This window comes from Babylonia areolata, chromosome 8 (assembly GCF_041734735.1).
Source record: "Babylonia areolata isolate BAREFJ2019XMU chromosome 8, ASM4173473v1, whole genome shotgun sequence".
Lineage (NCBI taxonomy): Eukaryota > Metazoa > Mollusca > Gastropoda > Neogastropoda > Buccinidae > Babylonia > Babylonia areolata.
In genome coordinates this window covers 23,912,104-23,934,603 of record NC_134883.1, presented here as the reverse complement: position 1 = coordinate 23,934,603, position 22,500 = coordinate 23,912,104, and the positions used below count along the sequence as shown (strand labels likewise).

At 42.1% G+C, this 22,500-nt stretch overlaps 1 protein-coding gene across 1 annotated transcript in view; it reads left to right on the top strand.

Moving 5' to 3' along the window:
- LOC143285246 (uncharacterized) overlaps positions 1 to 22,500 on the top strand; it is a 302,593-nt gene that overhangs the window by 182,689 nt on the left and 97,404 nt on the right. Inside the window, exons 3-4 of the mRNA XM_076592505.1 lie at positions 5,470 to 5,607; positions 10,415 to 10,664. Coding sequence (XP_076448620.1) covers positions 5,470 to 5,607; positions 10,415 to 10,664 — 388 coding nt within the window. The remainder of the gene's footprint in view (positions 1 to 5,469; positions 5,608 to 10,414; positions 10,665 to 22,500) is intronic.

Below are 22,500 nucleotides of genomic sequence, written 5' to 3'. Positions count from 1 at the left end.
CAGACAGACAGGCAGACAGACAGACAGAGAGATAGATAGATAGATAGAGAGATTGATTGATTGATTGACTGATTGATATAAAGCTATCAATAGATAGATAGATTGATAGATAGCTATCAATAGATAGATAGATATCAATAGACAGACAGACAGACAAACAGATAGATAAGGAAAGCAAACGAAGCAGCAAGATAGCAAGTATCAAAAGAAAGAAAAAGGACGAACGAAAGGAATGAAACGAAAGAAAGAAAGAAAGAAAGAAAAATGATGGGGAACAAGACCCACGAATACTATACAGAAAGACATCTCAGGGTTGGAGCAGTCGACAGTTCTGATGACTTGACAAGGGAAGGAGTTCAGGGCAGAGTGCTTGGGGGTGGGGGGAGGGGCGTGTTTAGAGAGAGAGGGGGGGGGGTTCAAGGGGGGAGGGGGGGGGGTTAAGATGACGGTTGATTACTATTGGAAGGAAGCCCTGTTTTACGAACGGCGGATGAACGTTGAAGGATCATGAAGGAGAAGAGTTGTATTCAACAAAGGGATTGAAGCGGTCCCGACTGTTAAAATTGATATGTCATCGGTATCGTCCTTTCTTGATCTCTTTCTGATGGGGCTGACTGACCGGAGGTAAATCATCAGTGCCACACGAAGAAGAAGAAGAGGGGTAAGAAGAAAGAAGAAGAAAAAGATGATGATGATGATGACGATGATGACGATGATGGTGAAAAAGAAGAAGGAGATTTGTTGATTAATTGAATCTTTAATGGGTAAAGAATTAGGCGCAGTAAAGGTCTTTTTAACAATTCTGCCCATTTAACGACACAAAACAAAAATAAAGGAGACAAAACATAGAAATAAAGAAATACAATGAAATAGAATAGGATAGAATAATAATAATAATAATAAGAAGAAGAAGAAGAAGAAGAAGAAACTTTATTGTTTTGTTTTGTTTTGTGAAGGGGAGGAGAGATTATGCTCAAACTGTGCCCTTCGCAGCATGTTGAGAGAGCTAGAAGGGAGAAAGGCTTTTTTTTCTGTGCACACGCAAGCACATGTTTGCAAATTTTAGGAAGGCGCGAATGGAAGTGAAATGGACGTATATTTATAAACATAATTGTTTTCTTGCTGGACATATAATTATCCATACCCATGCAACACAGACAGAAGTTCGCGCACACACACGTGTGTGTACAGATGCGCGCTCAAAACCACACCCACATACACACGACTTGCACATTCGCCATCCCTTCTTCTTCCGCCTGACCCCCGCTCCTTCACAAACCCGCGCGCGCGCGCGCACGCACACACACACACACACACACACACACACACACACACACACACATCCGCACGTGCATGCATATTTCATGTGTGTATTCCTTTTATCATCACCATCACTGTCATCATTTCTTTTATGCTATTCTTATTGTTCGTGTGTTGTTGTTTTTTTTATTCTTGTTCTTGTTTTCGTGTTCTTGTTCTTATTTTGTTGTTGCTGCTGGTGTTGTGTTGTTGTTGTTGTTGTCCTCCTCCTCCTCCTCCTTCTTCATCCTCCTCCTCCTCCTTCTTTTTTCTCCAAATTGAATGCCGGTATATATGCCCGCAACAAAATGTAATGAACCCAACTGATAATGTTAATGATAGTGATAATAATAATGATAAAAATAACAGTAGGCCTACTACTGCTACTACTACTACTACTGCTGCTGCTGCTGCTGCTGCTGCTACTGATGATGATGGTGATGATACTACTTCTACTGATGATGATGAAAATAAGAAAGGAATGGGGGGAGGGGGGACGGAGGGGGGTAAGGAGGGGGGAAGGTGGGGGATGGGGAGGGGAAGGGCGGGGGGGGGGGGGGTGTGAACACCACCACCACCAACAACGAAGAAAGATATCCAGTAATCTCCTGTTCAGAACGGATACATGCTAGCCAATGACCCACGGAAAATACAAATAACAATTTGATGAATGCAAAGATGGAGCCGTGAGGAATGTAACATCTGTTAGTTTATTTGATTCGTTGTTAGTTTGCTGCTTTTTTTTTTTTAATAAAACTTTCCTATGATCTTAAATCAGGAAAGCGAAAATCGCGTTTTCTATCAGTGGCATAAATGCACGTACGTTCTGGCAATCGGACTGTCGGTCCAATCTGACTGGTTGAAAAGGAAATGCCTTCAGGATCAGCAGAGGACATCGGACGACTCAATGCCCCCAACCTTGCCACTTCCTTTGTGTGTGTGTGTGTGTGTGTGTGTGTGTGTGTGTGTGTGTGTGTGTGTGTGTGTGTGTGTGTGTGTGTGTGTGTGTGTCTGTCTGTGTGTGTGTGTGTGTGTGTGTGTGTGTCTGTGTGTGTGACAGAGAGAGAGAGAGTCTCTGTGTAAGTGTGAGTGTGTGTGTGTGTGTGTGTGTGTGTGTGTGTGTGTGTGTGTGTGTGACAGAGAGAGAGAGAGAGAGACAGAGAGAGACACACAGAGAGATAGTGTGTGTGTGTGTGTGTGTGTGTGTGTGTGTGTGTGTGTGTGTGTGTCTGTGTGTGTGACACAGAGAGAAAGAGAGAGAGAGTGTGTGTGTATGTGTGTGTGTGTGTATGTGTATGTGCGTATGTGTGTGTGTGTGTGTGTGTGTGTGTGTGTGTGTGTGTGTGTGTGTTGTGTTTTGTGTGTGTGTGTGTGTGTGTGTGTGTGTGTGTGTGTGTGTGTGTGTGTGTGTTCTTTATCCCACTAGGCATATCCGATTTTGCTTGAAAATATGTGAAATATTAATCCTTAGGCTGTTTATGTGCGCTTGTTATCTTTCAGTTGCGCATTACGAAATTCAGACTTTATCAGGGAGTTGAATGTTGTTTGTTTGTGGGCTTAATGCGTTTCCATGGCAACGGAGAATTAAGCCGATTGAATTCTTGTTTGTTTATTTGCGTGTTAATATTTAGACTGTGGGCCAGTAAAACAAAACAAAAAAAAAACAAAAAACAAAAAAAAAAAAAAGAAAGAAAGAAAGAAAGAACAAACAAACAAACAAACAAACAAAAAAGCAAACAAATAAATTAATCAATAAATAAACAAAGGCCAAACATCGTCAGTTCGGGTATTCTTGTCATCATCTTCACGTAAAACACCAGCACACATGAACGTTCGTGTAATAATGTACAGACATGCAGATTCTGAGGAAATAGAGTTATGCATGCGTGTGAACGACAGGTGTGTAAGCGCTTTGATTTGTCTCTGCACAAGAATCAGAACTCTCTAGATACTTGTTATTATGATTATGGTTATGATTATGATCATTATGATGATGGTTAGTTTTATCATTATCATCATCATTATCATCATTATCACAATCATCATTATCATTGTTATTATCATTATCATCATCATCAACATTATTATTATCATCATCATCAACATTATTATTATTATTATTATTGTTATCATTATTATTTTTATCATTATTCTAATTATTCTAATATAATTATAATCATTAATAATAATAATAATAATGTACTTATATAGCGCTGAATCTTGTGCATAGACAAATCTAAGCGCTTTCGCACCAGTCAGTCTTACGCACGCGTAACTCTAAAACTGGAGAAACTAAAGACATGGAAGAGGCAGGGAAGGGAGGCTAGTTTGGGAAGAGTAGGGTTTTAAGGCCAGACTTGAAAGAGCTGAGTGTGGGCACTTGACGAAGCGAAAGAGGAAGTTCATTCCAATTACAAGGTCCAGAGACAGAGACAGAACGGCGGCCAACAGTCGAGAGTTTGAATCTGGGTATGCGTAAATGGAGTGGATCCGAAGCTGATCGTAGTGAGCCAGATGAAGTGTAGAGGTGAAGACAGCCACAGAGATAGGAAGGGGCTGATTTGTGAATACATTTGTAGCATAGAGTGCTGATCTTGTACTTTATTCGGTGTGAGACAGGGAGCCAGTGGAGATGTTGCAAAAGAGGAGTGATGTGCTCGGATCTTTTCTTTCTGAGGACGAGTCGGGCAGCAGAGTTTTGTATGCGCTGAAGGGACTGAATGGATGAAGCAGGCAAACCAGACAGTAGAGAGTTACAGTAGTCAAGGCGAGAGAGAATGAGAGAAACGACAAGTCTAGATGTTGCGTCAATGGACAGATATTTCCGGATGGAACTGATGCGCCGCAGTTGACAGTAGCAGGATTGACATGTCTGATTGATAAATTTTTGCATGGACAGTGTGTTGTCAAGGACAACGCCGAGGTTCCTGACTGAACTGGAAAGAGGGATGGATGTACTGCCAAGTTTGATTGCGTCAGTTGTAATGGTTGTTAGGTCCTATGATCATTGCTTCAGTTTTGTCCGCGTTCAATTGTAACTTTAATTTAGTCATCCAATTTTGAATATCCAGGAAGCAGTTAGATGTTTCTTGCAAGAGCGACGACAGTTTTTCAGGTGTATCACTCTTCTGGAGTTGAGTGTCATCAGCGTAAGAATGATGACTGACATTATGGCGGTTGATAATTTCAGCGAGAGGAGCAGTGTACAGTGTGAAGAGCACTGGGCCTAAAACAGATCCCTGTGGGACTCAAGTTTAACGGGTTCAGACTGGAAATTATCAACAAGGACAGACTGGAATCGATCAGTGAGATAAGATTTGAACCAGTTTAGAACAGTGCTGTTGATACCAAATGTAAAATGAAGACGGGAAAGAAGGATTGAATGGTCTATCGTGTCAAAGGCGGCTGACAAGTCGAGAAGTGTGAGAAGGGAGATCTGCCCTGAGTCGGACGCTAGCAGTAGGTTATTCAGGATGTGGAGGAGAGTGGTTTCGGTGCTGTCGTCAGCACGATAGGCAAACTGAAATGGGTGGGTGAGATTGTTGAAACAAAGGTGAATGTTGAGCTGCTTCAGGACAGCTTTTTCAAGGAGTTTGGACAGGAATGGAAGATTAGAAACTGGTCGATAGTTTTTCAAAATGTTTGCGTCAAGGTTGGATTTCTTCAGAAGAGGCCGGACTATTGCAGTTTTGAAAGTGGATGGAAATAATAATAATAATAATAATAATAATAATAATAATAATGATGATGATGATGATGATGATGATGATGATGATATAATAATAATAATAATAATAATAATATCATCATCATCATCATCATCATGATTATTATTACTCTTATTATCATTATGATGATGATTATGATGATGATGATTATTATTATTATCATTATTATCTCATATTAATATTCTCTCTTCTTCTTCTCTCGCACTATTATTCTCTTCTTCTTCTTATCATTATTTATGTTATTCTCTCTTATTTTCGCAATTCTCTTCTTCTTTTTAATATCATCATCATCATCATCAGTTATTGTTTATTATCATCGTTATCATTAGTAGTAGTAATAATAGTAGTAGTAGTAGTAGTAGCATTGTCATTGTCATCATTATCATCATTCTCTCTTTCCTCCCACCTTACAGGTACTTGTTAAAGCAGACGTTCTGTGCAGTTACAGGAATGGGTGTGCACGGTGTGTGAGCGGCGCCGCAAGCTGATGATGAGCACGGGCATGTGGTACCACGGCTACCACCCGGACTCCGAGCTGCCGCTGGAGAAGAAGATGACCACCCAGGAACGGGAGGAGATGGTGAGATGTCCGGCAATATTCTTTTCATATAAGTCTGACTGTCTGTCTGTCTATCTATCTATCTTTGTATGTTTATATACACATATGTATGTATGTATGTATGTATGCATGTATATATATATATATATATATATATGTGTGTGTGTGTGTGTGTGTGTGTGTGTGTGTGTGTGTGTGTGTAGTGAATGAATTAGCGTAAATACAATAAGCGAAGGCACAAAATTATGCACGTACATGCTTACATTCTTGCATACAAGCAAACATACAAACAAACATGCGTGCGAGCGTACGTACGTACGTACGTTCAGCCAGCCAACCAGCCAGCCAGCCACATACATACATACATACATACATACATACATACATACATACATACATACATACGTACGTACGTACATGCATCCACCCATACATACTTATGTACATGCATATATACATGCATACATACATAAATGCATGCATGCGTAAAATACATAAAATGCATGCATACAGAAATCGCATACATGCGAACATAACACAAATGAAATTTAGCCTTGCACAAAATCCATATAAGGGGGGCAAGGGGGGAATGTACAGATGAGCGCTACGTCCTTAGTAATCTCTCCGTTTGAATTTTCTGACCCTAAAACGTCTTCTTCCGGAATGACGACCTGCCCAATAACAAGACTACTACTACTACTACTACTACTACTACTAAAATAACAGCAATAATGATAATGATGATGATGGTGATGTATAGATAAAAAATAAAATAAAATAAAACTATCTATCGGTCGGCTCAAAGAGACACCCATGACCAATAAAAAAAAAAAAAAGAAAAAGAAAAAAGAAAAAGACAAAAAGAAAGGAAAAAAAAAGAATAAGAAAACCCATTTTGTCAAATCTATCTTTCCATGTCTTAGACTAGGTTTGTTTGGGTTTTTTTAAATGCTGATAATGTCAACGTCAATTAATATTTTGGATCAAAAATAGGAAAGGAGAACAAAAATAGAATAAATAAAAATAAAATAAAATAAAATTAAATAAAATAAAAAATAAAACAAGCAGACAGCTACAGTACAACAATGATAACAAACAAAAACAACAATAACAACATTCCAAACACACGCAAAGCAAGACCACTTCTCTAAGGAAGCGTCCCTCTTTTATGGACGTCTTTCCTTCCTTGATGACCTGAATACAAAGCAGCCAATAAAGTACACTCAAAGACATACGCTGGAAGCATCGTAAACCCAAAAGGGACCCCCCAAAAAATCCAACGCCGAGAGCCGAGGAGAGAGAGAGAGGGGGAGAGGTAGAGAGAGAGAAAGAGAGAGATGGGGGAGGGGGAGGGGCTGGGGTGTCGTGTTAGCAACGAAGAGAGAGACGGCAGCAATAGCTTCATTCGTTTACTGATGTTTTTGCTGTAGCGTGAACGCAAAGAGAGAGTCTGGAAGACGAGGCAAAACTAGGACGGAAATACACACTGCAACAAATGTTAAGTGACCAGGGGTGGGTTTGCACGTGGCGATCTTTGCAGTGCTGTCTGCATATCGTTAAGAATGTGTCCAAACTCCACCGTATATTCCATATACTTAGGAACACTCTTAACTCTAAGCAAACCTTGCTAGCGCTGTAAAGATCGCCTAGTCATGCACCCTGGCCCAGTACACAAACATGTCTTCTGATGAAAACTGCTCAAGAAACGTGTCATATTTCGTTTTGGTTCAGCTGACTTTGCAAATTACTGGGGCTGGGTCGACGGGCGCAATAACCGAGTGGTTAAAGCGTTGGACTGTCAATCTGAGGGTCCCGGGTTCAAATCACGGTGACGGCGCCTGGTGGGTAAAGGGTGGAGATTTTTACGATCTCCCAGGTCAACATATGTGCAGACCTGCTAGTGCTTGAACCCCCTTCGTGTGTATATGCAAGCAGAAGATCAAATACGCACGTTAAAGATTCTGTAATCCATGTCAGCGTTCGTTGGGTTATGGAAACAAGAACATACCCAGCATGCACACCCCCGAAAACGGAGTATGGCTGCCTATATGGCGGGGTAAAAACGGTCATACACGTAAAAGCCCACTCGTGTGCATACGAGTGAACGCAGAAGAAGGGGCTGGGTCGTCAGCTCAACGTGGCAGTGATGTCGTGTATGCCTTCAAAAAATAGCAGTGAGGAACACTCAGCACTGACCAGTCTGTGACTATCTATTTTCATGGTGTATTTTGTTGACGACTCTGAATTCATAAGAATGATAATTCTGAATTTACATTGCAATTCTTCGTTTATGTTGTGATGAAATCACAGAAGTAAATATTTTCACACAAAAAACAAACAAACAAACAAACAAAAAAACAACTGATTCTGATTGCTAGTTTCCAAACAATACGCAGTTATGAACATATCTGTGCTTGGCTGTATCTTTAGCAGCGCTAAGTTTGCTTTGCGATAAGACTTGTCTACGCTTGTTCCTCAGACATAAAAACAACTCTAATGATAACGACAAACAAGCTGCTCTCTCTCTCTCTCTCTCTCTCTCTCTCTCTCTCTCTCTTTGACTACTTATAAATTCTTTAGACTAACAAGAACTTGCACTTCAATTTTTGACTCACTTGTGTAAACAAAGTGAGTCTATGTTTTAACCCGGTGTTCGGTTGTGTGTGTGTGTGTGTGTGTGTGTGTGTGTGTGTGTGTGTGTGTGTGTGTGTGTGTGTGTGTGTGTTCGTGGTTAACTTTAACATTGACATTTTCTCTGCAAATACTTTGTCAGTTGACACCAAATTAGGCATAAAAACAGGAAAAATTCAGTTCTTTCCAGTCATCTTGTTTAAAACAATATTGCATCTCTGGGATGGGCACAAAAATAATTTAAAAAATGAAGCCTAGTTATATGCAAACTGCATTTACTGTTATATTTATATTTTTTGCATTCTCTAAACTTGGCACTTTGATCTGATATTCTGACCCACCAACAAGAGCAGTCACTATTATCAGTTTTTGTTCAAACAGGAACTTCTTTTGCTAAGCATGGAAGTTTTTTTGTTTTGTGGTGGTTTTTTTGGGTTTTTTTTTTGCAAACGTTTTTGGTGCAGATAGTAAAAAAGGGAAATTACTCTGTAATTAATGCTAGGGGAATTAATTTGCTTTAAACTGATCTTTCTCATCTTAAACATTACATTTTGAAATTAATACATAAAAAGCTTGGATTTTTTAAAAAAGTGTATCACAAGTGAGTCTTGAAGGCCTTGCCTCTCTTGTTCGTTATGTTTTGAAGAAATACTGAAGTAAATATTTTTAAAAAACCTGATTCCGATCGCTAGTTTCCAAACAATACGCAGGTATGCATACAACTATGCTTGGTTGTACCTTTGCAGCGCTAACTGTGCTTTCCGTTGAGACTTAAGTCTACACATGTTCCACAGGCTTAAGAAAAAAAACTCTAATGATAACGACAATATCAAGCTTAGCGCTACAAAGATACGCGAATGCAACCCATTCCCTGGTCCTTAACTTTTGTTGAAGCGTGTACAACGCGAAGTTTAGCGCAGTGCATCGACCCCAAGGTGCCTCTGCAGGCGTAATCAACTTGTCACATGCAAACCAAAAGGACGAACCAGCACGCGTGACAGAAAGAATGAAGCACGCGGCTGTTTTTAATTACCGACGGTGTCTCGGTTTGGAAGAAAACCAGTGGTGTTGTTGCTGTACTGGCTTATAAAGTCTGTCTGTCTGTCTCTCAACACACACACACACACACACACACACACACATATTATATATATATATATATATATATACATATAGATATACATGTGTGTGTGTGTGTATCTGTGTGTGTGTCCTATAATAGGATACGATATGTAAATGATGTAATAGGAAACATGTTTTCCTTTGAAATGTGTATTGTTACATCATTTGGTTGTTGTTGTTTTTTCCAAGGGTTGGTTGAAAAAAAATATGCTTAATCTATTTCCTTCAGACAATAAAAAAAAAAAATCAATCATTTGTTCATTCATTCTCCACACCACCCCACCTCTCTCTCTCTCTCTCTCTCTCTCTGTCTGTCCATTATATTGATAATTTTCATTTCTGCTTGGGAGAAGAGCGATGACAAGAAATATCCAAATTTCCTGTCAGTTTAGAACCTTTTGTTCAAGAATGAAATGACGTAATGTGAAGTGACGAATGACGTATAGTATTTCTTATGTGACGTATACTGTTACTGGTCTGTGTGTGTGTGTGTGTGTGTGTGTGTGTACATATGTACAGTGGAGTGATGACCTTAGAGGTGACGCGTCTGCCTAGAAAGCGAGAAAATCTGAGAGCGCTGGTTCGAATCACGACTCAGCCGCCGATATCTTCTCTCCCTCCACTAGCCATTGAATGGTGGTCTGGACGCTAGTCATTCGGATGAGACGATAAACCGAGGTTCCGTGTGCAGCATGCACTTAGCGCACGTAAAAGGACCCACGGCAACAAAAGGGTTGTTTTTGGCAAAATTATGTAGAATAATCCACTTTGATAGGAAAAACAAATAAAACTGCAGGCGGGAAAAAATACAAAAAAAAAAAAAAATGGGTGGCGCTGTAGGAAAGCGACGCGCTCTCCCTGGGGAGAGCAGTCCGAGTTTCACATACAGAGAAATCTGTTGTGACAAAAAAGAAAAAAATACAAATACAAGTGTGTGTGTGTGTGTGTGTGTGTGTGTGTGTGTGTGTGTGTGTGTGCTTTCGATCGTATATCTGTTCGAGCATCCGTCTGACTGTTGCACACTTACCCTCCCAAGATTTCTCAGTCCTATCATGACTGTGTCCACATCGAACAGGAGGCAGCCTCCAAAACGGCGCAGCTGCAAGCGGCCATGATGACTTCCTCCACCACCAGCCGAGACTCTCGCGACAGCCGAGACTCGCGAGACTCACGAGACTCACGCGAGAGCCGAGACAGTCGGGACAGCGCGGACAGCCGGCGCTCCGACTTCAGCAGTCTCAGCGCCGACATCAACCTGCTCACCATGACGTCATCGCAAAACTCGGAGCTGGCCCGTCACATGTACGAGCAGTCGAAAGTGAAAGGTAACGTATTTCATGTATTGGGGGTGTGGGTGTGTGGGTTTTTTGTGTTTTTTTTTTTTTTATTTTTTTTAATTCATTATTATTTGTTTTGATGGATGTTAATGTTTACAGGATTACTGTTTAGAAAAAGAAAAACAATAACACACACAGAGGATAATTCGAGGAATTAACTGATTTTTTTTTTTTTTTTTTTTTTTTTTTTTGTGGGATAGGTTGTGTGCGGTGGGAGGGGAGGGGGGTGGCCTGGGAGGACGGGGGGGGGGGGGGGGGGGGTGACTAGTTCCTCTCCTTATTTGGCCATCATGTGATTTTAACCCCATTTTTAATCTCAATTTTCATAAAGAACATCTTGGGCTTTTTTTTTCTTTCTTTTTTTTTCTAACAGAGTGAACCCATTTTCTTTGTTTTGATTATTTTTAACTGATATATTTTGTAGTTGAACAGTCACCAGTAACATATAGGTAGGTTACTTGTTTAGCGAAAAAGAAGAGAAAAAAAAACACACCTTGAGGTAATGAAATAAAAATATCTGTCAGCATGAATCAGCAGATAGTTTTTGCATATAATGCTGCATACTTGAGATAATGCTGGTAATATTATTTTGTTTTCAACATACTTGTACTTCGCCAAAGAAATTCAAACAAACAAAATATATAGGTATATATGTATCACGTGACTGTTGATTATACGCATATACTCATACGCACATGCACATATACGATATGCAGGTAAACGCGAGTACACACACACACACACATACACACACACGCAGAGTGAAGTGGCAAATGGTTGGCACAAAAACGCCAAAGTAGCGAATTGTATTCACGTCTCGCCAGATGTTTTCAACATGGAATTTTCAAGACAGAATTGTATGTGTGCGTGCGTGCGTACGCGCGCGCGCGCGCGCGTGTGTGTGTGTGTGTGAAGCGTTGGGAGCATGGAGGTTGTCAGTGGGCGAGGTGAACAACTTCATTGTTCTCCACATGTTACCCTTTCTCTCTCCCTCTTTGTATCTGTCTCTGTCTGTCTGTCTGTCTCTCTGTCTTTCTGTCTCTGTCTCTGTCTCTCTCTTTCTCTGTCTCTTGCAATATCAATAAAGACTACAGGAACAGCTTGACGAAAACAATATCACTGGTGATTATGAAGCCGGTTTCTAAAAAGGATATTTTACAGTAGACCACATGTTTACGTTACTTTCTCTTGTCCAGAAACAGTTTTCCTTTAACCGAAAGTTGTGTGTCGCTTTCATTGATTTTGAAAAGGCGTTTGACTCTATTAACCGAAATATTCTTTGGCCGGTTTTACTAAGGAATGGTATCATAGGTAAACTTTATAATTGTATAAAAAGTATGTATAATGTAGTAAGAGCCAGACTTCACTGTGATATCAAACTTAATGAATTTATCAACTGTGCAGTTGGAGTTCGACAGGGTGATGCTTGTAGCTCAGTTTTGTTTTCTCTCTTCATAAACGAACTTGCTATTCAGGTAATGACACGGAGCTTTGTTTTCAGTTGATCCCTTTGAATTGTTAATACTTTTGTTAGCTGACGATGTAATCTTAATGTGAGAAACTATTGTAGGCCTACCTAAACATCGTGCGGCAGATTCACTTTAATAAAAGTTAACACGACTAAAAGTAATACCACAGTATTTCGGAAGGCTGGTTATCTGGGTAGTAGGGAAAGATGGTTGTGTGGTGATGTATTGATGCTAGTTGTTAACGTTTATAAATATTTAGGAATATTTTTCTCCACACGTTTGAGTTTTGTTGGCGCCTGCAAAGATTTCAAGCAGGGCTAAAAATGCTTTAATCTGTATTGTGAAAAAGTTACATGCGTTAATAATACTTCTTTTAATTTGTTTATTATGCTTTTTGATGCACAGGTACAACCAGTTGTGTTATACGGTTCGGAGTTGTGGGGCCTCGATAGAGGCGCTATTCATTGTGAATCAGTTCATACTTTTGCTCTGGAGAAATTCTTAGGTGTTGAGAGGCAAAGTCTTAATGATTTAGTCTATGGAGAAAGAAATAGGAATTTCAGCAATGTCCCGGACTTGAAACCATATCTGACATTAAATATGGATAGACATTTGACATATATTACCACAAGATTCAGACTAGGTATTTCTGAGTTAGCGTTTCATCATTATCAATATAGAACATGTAATGACAGTGATCTGATTGTCCATTTCCATTATGCAAAGATTCCACAGAAAATGAAGTGACCTTTGTTCTTTGTTGTCCAGCTCTGAGGAATATTAGAGAAAGATTTATTAAGCCTAAATATTATAGACAACCAAATATGTTTAAATCAAACCTATCAATGTCTTCAACCTTCTGTGAAATTGTTAGAAACCTTGCTTTGTATTTAAATAAATCTTTCAAAGTCCGAGAAACCATTACGTCATGAGAATACTGATTCTCATGCATTATCTTTCGTAGCTAGGCTAGCTTTCATTTGGAACTGATGTTATATCAGATTTTCCAAATATTTTGCATTATGGTGTTTGCATAGTATTATGTTCACATACCCCTCTCAAGGCCTGACTAAGCGCGTTGGGTTACGCTGCTGGTCAGGAATCTGCTTGGCAGATGTGGTGTAGCGTATATGGATTTGTCCGAACGCAGTGACGCCTCCTTGAGCCACTGAAACTGAAACTCACATACCCCTTGATAAGAGGCCTTGGCTTATATATGAATAAATCATCTTGAATCTTGAATCTTGCCCTGTCTCTCTCTCTCTCTCTGTTTCTCCCTGTATCTGTCTTTCTCTCTCTCTGTCACTCCCTCTCCCTCTCTCTCTCCCTTTAAGAGGTTTCCTTGTCCTCCCTCCCTCTCTCTCTCTCTCTCTCCCTCTGTCTCCCCCCCCACCCCCCCCTGTCTCTCTCTTCCGTTCCCCAACCACCCACACAGAGACGGCTCCAGATTAGATTAAAGTGAGGACAGACGAGACTGTGCCTGTGGCCATGCAAGTGAAATATAGATCCATCAATCTTGCTTTGCTCTTTTCACCTCTCTCTCTCTCTCTCTCTCTCTCTCTCTGTCTCTCTCTCTCTCTCTCTCTCTGTCTCTCTCTCTCTCTCTCTCTCTCTCTCTCTCTCTCTCACGCCCCTACCCTATTGTCCTCGTTGTTATTCATCTATCGCGATATTGTATTGTACATACGTTCTATGTTTATGTTTGCACATGCTTATGCAATTTTGACGTTGATGTTGTGAATTGACTCTCGCTTTTTTTTTTTTTTTCTTTTTTTTTTTTTACTTTGTTGCTTTTTTTCCAATTATTATTTATGCCCAGAGGGCTGGATGTAAAAAAGTACTTTGTGCTTACTCCTTTACCCTCGTAAAATAAAATTTCGTTCGTTCGTTCGTTCGTTCGTTCGTTCGTTCGTTCTCTCTCTCTCTCTCTCTCTCTCTCTCTCTCTCTCTCTCTCTCTCTCAGGAAAAAATATTCATCTGATCTTACCATTTCGAAATTCAGATAATCTTCCATTGAATTTTGATTTGGAGTAAACGAACTTAACGTTAATGAGTGTAATAAGCATAGCTTGAAAAACTGTACATTTTGTGGAGGGAACGAAAACGAAATTCATGTACTGGCAATTTGTCCGCAATATGGTATTCTGAGAAAGAAATACTTATCCGAGCATATGCATAATTTAAGGATTCCCTTATTATCCCATTTCCTTCAAAATGTCAACAGCATTGTGACAAGAGATGTAGCCATGTTTATTTTTAATGCATTACAATAAGGAACAGAAAGCTCTCAGTCTTAGATGAAAGACAGGTGTCTCAATTACCCTTAGTTTGTTATTTAGTTTGGTTATATTATGAATTCATTCTTTCTGAAAAAATTGTTGTTCATCCAACTCAAGGTTTGGTTTTCATATACGTGTGTGCACAACACGTGCAACCATATGTGAACAGGTTGGTGGCCTTACATTAAAACAGTTCTTCTGAGTTCTTGTCCCTCTCTCACACTCTCTCTCCCTCTCTCTCTCGCCCACCCCCACACCCCCACCCCACCCCCGTCCCGCTCTGTCTCTCTGTCTCTGTCTCTCTGTCTCTGTCTCTCCCTCTCTCTCTCTCATCCGACCACTTAAATACCACAGAGAGGATTTACAAGTACAGACATCACAGGAAATTTAAATCTGGGAACTTTGAAACAGAGTGGATCTGAATCTGATAGGAGAAGAAAGCGAGATGGGGTGAAGAGGTGAAGGCAGTCATGGAGATAGGAAGGCGGTAGATTTAATCATAATTATAAGTATTTAGAACCTGGAGCGCTGATCTTGTGTTTTATTGTGCGTAGAGACAGGGAGTCTGTGAGAGATTACAAGAGAGAAGTGATGTGCTCAAATCTGTTCTTTCCGAGGACAAGTCGAGCGACAGAGTTTTTGTATACGCTGAAGAGAGAGAGGGAATGGGTGAAGCAAGCATACAAACCAGAGTGAGTTACAGTAGCTGAGGTAAGAGAGAATGAATAAACGAGGGGTGGGTGGGGGTAGTTGGGGAGGTGGGAGGGGTGGGGGGCAACATTTTATTACTTAGCAGGTATGCGCCATCTATCGACCTAGAAGATCAGAAAATTCTCTACGCTAAGGCCACCCACCAGACTTTGTCAGTGAGAGGGGATTCGAACCCAGGACCCTCCCACCCTCCTTCCCCCTTCCGGACCTTCCTCCATGAAAGTCCAACCACTGGGATGTTGCGCCTTTCAGCCGCCCCTCTGTTGCTTACGTACATGGAAGGCGTTCTGACAATACTTGGCCACATCCGCCCCGCCCCGCCCACCCCGTCTCCCTAAGACCTTCCACCCACTCAGCCCCCACTTACCTATCCTGCTGGACCAGTAGTCGCCATTTTCTTACACGACAATCTGCTGAAGGTCAGCAAGCGTTAGGGATGGGGAAAGTGGACGATTATCTCCCCGTGTTTCTCCCGCAATTTCCATCCCGCCCCCTCCCCCTTTTTTTTCAGGAGACTACTTGTCGCGTTTGTGTGTGTGTGTGTGTGTGTGTGTGTGTGTGTGTGTGTGTGTGTGTGTGTGTGCGTGCGTGCGTGCGTGTGTGTGTGTGTGTGTGTGTGTGTGTATGCGTGTGTTTAACCATCAATCACATAGTTTCCGGTTTTGCCGCTTAGCGCGTCAGCATGTCGTGGTGGTTGTTTTTAGCAGAGACGATTTTTTTTTTCTTTCTTTCTTTCTTTCTCTTTCTTTCTTTCTTTTCTTTTTTTTGTTCTCTGTCTTTGCTGTATGTGCGTTTTCTTTTCGTTATTTCTTTCTATATTTCTTTTTTTCCTTCCAGCTTGTGTTATATGGTTCTTTTATTTTCATTCTGTCGTTTTTTTGTTCTTCGTTTTCCCCTTCCTGTATATCTTTCGTTTTACTCTGTCTCTCTCTGTGTCTCTGTCTCCCGCCCGCCCTCTCTCTCTCTCTCTCTCTCTCTCTCTCTTTCTTCTTTAATGGTATATTTTCTTGTATTCATTCTATTGTCCTTCATTCTGTCTTTTTTTTCTTCTTTCAGTCATTTTCTTTCTTTGTTCGAGTTTCTTTTTTTCTTTCTTTCTTTCTTTTCTTTTCTTTTCGTTTGTCAGTTTCACCGTGAATCTAGTTTTCTGTGATTCTTTATTTAGTTTTTCTTCATGGATTTTGTTTTTGTATTTCGCCTGTGAAATGAAATTTTTCCTTCTATTCTTTTCTTTTCTTTTCTTTCTTTCTTTCTTTCATTCACGTATGTATGTCGGTCTTCCTATCTTTCCCCCCGTATTTCTTTACTTTTTCTGTTTTCTCTTCTCCTTGTAGTAGCCCCTGTTCTTTCTTTATTTCTTTCTTTATCCTGGAAGTTCCAAAGATGCCTGCAACTCAGTTTGCTCCAGATGCTGAAAACCTGCCCGTTGGAATCAGCAGAAGCTAGCGCTGTCATTCGACATTTCCCTCGACCGATAAAGAAAAAAAAAAGAAAGAAAAAGAAAACAAGAAAACACACACACACACACGCGCGCGCGCGCACGCACGCACGCACGCGCGCACGCACGCACGCACGCACGCACACACACACAAGCACACACACACACAAATCCGGGCCATGAGCACCTTTAACTTCGCTTGATCCACGGACATAAATGTAAGTTCGTGGCCTTGATTCATTCCCTACCTCAGTCCCTCCTCCCCCCCCCCCCCCTCAATTCACTCATCCATCCATCAATCCTTCCACCGATTCATCCGTACATCCACCTGTCCGTTCATCCGTGCATCCATCTAAATGTTCATCCGTGCATCTATCACTCCATCCATTATTCAATCCACCCATCCATACATGGCTCACCCTCACCCCCCCCCCCTCCATCTCGTTCCCTCCATTCATCCTTCCTTCCATCCATCTGTATATGCATCCATTTCCTCCTTGCATCTCTCCACCCCACCCCCGTCCATGTGTGCATCTCCCTTCCTCCCTCTTTCTCTCCATTAGGTATCCATCCATCCATCCATCCACCCACCCATCCATCCACCCAATCCACCCATCCATCCATCCATCCACCCACCCACCCATCCACCCACACATCCACCCATTCATCCATCCACCCATCCATCCATCCATCCACCCACCCATCCACCCATCCATCCACCCACCAATGCATGCATCAGTTCTCTCATTGCATCACCCCTCCTTCACTCCCTTTCCCATCCTCCGTCTCTCTCTCCGTCTCTCTCTCTCTATCTCTCTCTCTTCTCATCTGCTGATAATCAAACTGGTAAACATAAAATTCAGCAATATTTCTGTATAAATCTCCCAAACGGGTTAGTGATGTTACACTACCTAATGCATTGTTAAATGTATCCATAGGTTAAAAATCTCCACCCTTTACCCACCAGGCGCCGTCACCGTGATTCGAACCCGGGACCCTCAGATTGACAGTCCAACGCTTTAACCACTCGGCTATTGCGCCCGTCGGTACGGCATCAATTCCCTCCATCCCTCCCTTTACCCCCCCCCCCCCCCCACACACACACCCACCCACCCACCCGCCCCTTCCATCCACATGTTAGTTGAAATGGATTTAATTTCGTTCTATATTTCAGACTTGCTCCTTCCTTTCCTTCAGATACCCTCGGACGAACGACAGGCAATACGCCAAGCGTGATTTTAATCAACCTGGTGACTATTTCTGTTTATTAATTTTTTACACAAGCCTGCTGTCCCGCTCCGTCTCTGTTTCAATGTCTCTCTCTCTCTTTGTCTCTCTGTTTCTGTCTCTGTCTCCCGCCCACCGTCTTTCTGTGTGTGTGTGTGTGTGTGTGTGTGTGTGTGTGTGTGTGTGTGTGTGTGTGTGTGTGTGTGTGTGTGTGAAGCTCTCTCTGTCTCTCTGTGTATGTGTGTGTCTCTCTCTCTCCCACACCAACACACACACACATGTCACACTCACAACACACATACGCACTCTCTATTTTCTCTGTCTCCGTCTCTCTGTCTCTGTCTCTTTCTTTCTTTCTTTCTCTCAAAATATTCATTATCAAAGAGCTTGCTGTTGCCTTTTTTTTCCCCCATTGTTGTATTGTTCTTCCAGTTTCATTCTTAGTCAGATGTGTGTGTGTGTGTGTGTGTGCGTGTGTGCGTGTGTGTGTGTGTGTGTGTGTGTGTGTGTGTCTCAAATTTATATAGGTCAGTGACCGTATATTACAATTCTTGAGTTCTCTCTCTCTCTCTCTCTCTCTCTCTGTCTCTCTCTCTCTGTCTGTCTCTGTCTATATATATATATATATATATATATATATATATATATATATATATATATATATATATATATATATATATATATATATATGCCATCCACCCATCCCCCCTCCCTCCCTCCCTCTCCATCTCTCTCCTCTTTCTCTGTGTCTGTCTCTGTTTCCTTCTGTCTATGTTTGTCCGTCTATTTGTCTCTCTGACTTTGGCCTTCTTTCCCTTTCTGCCTGTCTATCTGTCTGTCTGTCTCTTTTTCTCTCTCTCTGTATCTGTCTGTCTGTCTGTCTCTATCTCTATATCTCTCTTTCTCTGTCTATCTGTATATCTGTATATCTGTCTGTCTGTCTGTCTCTCTGTGTCTGTCTGTCTGTCTCTTTTTCTCTCTCTGTGTCTCTGTCTGTCTGTCTCTCTCTATCTCTATATCTCTCTTTCTCTGTCTGTCTGTCTGTCTCTCTGTCTGTCTCTTTCTCTCTCTCTGTGTCTCTGTCTCTCTCTATCTCTATATCTCTCTTTCTCTGTCTGTCTGTCTCTCTCTCTCTTTCTCTCTCTCTGTCTATCTGTCTGTCTGTCTACCCCTCTCCTCCGACCTTTTTCTCGCTTTCCAAAACCTCATTCTCATTTTCTCCTTACCCCTCTCAACACTTTCTCCGCCGCCCCTCCCCTCCTCTCTCTCTCTCTCTCTCTCTCTCTGCACCCCACTCTTCCTCTCTGTCTACCCCCCTCCCTTCTTCCCCCAGCGCACTGTCTCTCTCTCGCTTATCATTTCTAAGAGTCGGTATTCTCCACGTCTCTCTCTCTCTCTCTGTCTCTCTCTCTCTCTCGCTCGCTCGCTCGCTCGCTGTCTCTGTCTCTCTCTGTCTCTGTCTCTCTGTCTCTCTCTCTCCCTCCCTCTCTCTCTGTCTGTCTCTCTCGTTGTCCTCTCTCTCTCTCTCACTCTCTCTCGCCCTGTCTCTCTCTCGCTGCCCTCTCTCTCTCTCTCTCCCCCTCTCTCTGTCTCTCTCTCGCTCCCCCCCCCCCTCCCCTCTCTCTCTCGATCTCTCTCGTCTCTCTACTTTTATCGACTCCCCTCCCCATCCACCCCCCCCTCCAACCCGCACCCCCCAACCCCCAACACCCCCGTCAGGTATTGATTATTCCGCTTCCAGAGTGCGTCCTGTTGAGTTCAGAATAATCCACAATCTTCTTATGGCAGAGTATCGATCCGCTCTTCTCTTGTTTCGTCTGAAACAGGTAGAAATCAAGCCTTGTGATAGCTGTGAATTTTTTTCTCTTTGTTTATTTCTATTGGGTTTTTTTTGCCACCCATTCTTTGCCGCCACCCCCACATCCCTTCACACCTCCCCCCCCCCCTTTTTTATATTTTTGTAGTAGTAGTTGTTGTTTTTGTTATAGATATTGCAAAGGTAACCGATTTTGTTGTTGTTATTTGTTTTGTTTGCTTTTAATTCATTGACGATGCTTTTTATATATAAATTTGCAGTCATTCATATGAACACTCTCCCTTGCTAGTGTGTGTGCGTGTGAGCGAGTGCACGCGCGAACGCATGCGGACAACACAACATAAAGAAGACGTCGCGAGCATGCACAAGAGCTGATAGGAATATAGAGGTGTTTTTGTTTTTTTTCTTTATTTCTTTAATTCTTCTTTTTTAGGGTTCGCTTGATGAGTTTAAAGTCACGTGCGCGCGTGCGTTTGCGTGGACGCGAGTGCAGTGCGTGTACACAGACACTTGACACAAACACAAAGGCACAAACACGCACGCACGCACGCGCTTACTCACACGCACGCAAACGCACTCACACGCACGCAAACGCACTCACACACACACACACACACACACACACACACACACACACACACACACACACACACACACACACACACACACACACACACACACACACACACACACCTAAACAGAGGCAAACACGCATACATACACACACTCACAGGCCCACACACAGACACAGCGCGCGCACAGAAACAGGGAGAGAAAAAGAAGAAGTAGAGAAAGAGATACAGACAGAGAGAAAAAGATGGTGAGAGATACGGAGAATGACAGAGATAGAATGACAGACACAGAGAGGGAGCAGGTCAAAGGGTTTGGGGGGTTTTTTGTGTTTTTTGTGGGGGGGGGGTTTGTGTGTTTTGTTTTTTTTTTTTGCTGCCCCATCATTTGCACCATTTCAGTGGCATTACTCCCACGCCGCTCATTTAGATTCCCCCATACACGGCCACACCCGGGTTCGTCCGTCACAGTTCCAGTGTCGGCAGTCCTCAGGGAACCATCGATGTTAGGTCGCCAGGAGGCCACACACCAGAGGAGACCCTGCACTGCTGCTGAGTCACTTCGATGGTGTTCAGTGGTGCCTGTTCTGATTTAACGTACTTAGGACACCACCTACTAAGCCCCTTACTAACGACAATAATGGCTTAGTCGCGGAGCCAGACTGAGTGAGCTTCCCTCCGAGAGTGGAGACCGCCACCATGTCCCTCAAACAACAGCCCCCCATGAATCTGCTGACACCGAAGACATTGATAGGACTCACCCCAAGCACAGAAGTGGAGGGGCATCGAAACTGAGGTCACCATGAGAGCAGGGCATGAAAGGCCACAGACTTTGAGACTGTTTTGTCTATATTGATGATGATGGAGGAGGAGGACGATGACGATGACGATGTTGCCATGGAGGTCCATTTTGGTTTGGGACTGCGTGACAAGGGTGTACTCTACGCTTCCTGTCATAATGATATCCCGGCGTTAATCAGGCCCGAGAGAAACAGACACTTGCAGTGTTGGTCAAGTAATTAGAGCAACACACCCAAAGACGCATCCTTGAAGTGGATGACACTCGACTGTGTGGTCCCAGTCTCCCCATTTAAGCCCACAGCACACTCAACTCTGAGTAGGAGCCGGCCACGGGCCGAAAAACCCACCTCCGTTGGGATTCGAACCCGCGTCCTCCCAGCCGTCAGTCCACGACGCTAACCACTTCGCCACGGCGGCTGGTTGTTCTTTTCATTTTTGTTTTGTTTTTTCGTACACTGATTATGTAAATATAACAAACCAACCATTCTGAAACTGTTGTGTCCCTTCTGAATCTGAACTGTATGTGGAGTGATGGCCTAGAGGTAACGCGTCCGCCTAGTAAGCGAGATAATCTGAGCGCGCTGGTTGGAATCACGGCTCAGCCGCCGATATTTTCTCCCCCTCCACTAGACCTTGAGTGGTGGTCTGGGCGCTAGTCATTCGGATGAGACGATAAACCGAGGTCCCGTGTGCAGCATGCTGTTAGCGCACGTAAAAGAACCCACGGCAACAAAATGGTTGTTCCTGTCAAAATTCTGAAGAAAAATCCACTTCGATAAGAAAAAACCAATAAAACTGCACGCAGGAAAAAATATTTTTTAAAATGGGTGGCGCTGTAGTGTATCGATGCGCTCTCCCTAGGAAGAGCAGCGGGAATTTCGAACAGAGAAATCTGTTGTGATAATACAAATACAAATATCGCCATAACTGTGGTGGACAGACAGAAAAGCAGGTTGACAGGCAGACAGAGAGAGAAAAAAAAGGGTGGATTTTAGGTGTCTTCCAGTTTTGTGAAGTGGTACCTTTTTAAACTGTTTGAAATCGTTGCGGTTAGGTTTGTTTTTTTGTTTTTTTCTTTTAATACTTTTATTATTAATATTATTTTCTTCTTTTTTTATTTTATTTATTTCTTTATTTTTTAAGACAATTATGATGGCAAATTATTCCAGTAAGTATCCCCACTGTGTATGAGACTTGACTTCAAATTTTCAAATCTTGGGAACTAGCGGCATTATTAGCTTATGTAAATGTCTTTGTTTAATGGGACATTATTACCCATAAGAGGAGGTGCGTTACCAGTTGCCTTTTTGTGCATAAACACCCCCCCCCCCCCAAAAAAAAAAAAAAAAAACAACAAAACAACAACAACAAACAAACAAACAAAAAAACAAACAAACAAACAAAAAAACAGCCATATTGGATATCTAGCTTCAGTAGGAGGATATCAAGTGACCTGGAATGATCAGCAGTTATTAATGAACATTTCTCCATGCTGTACACTTTACATTTGTATA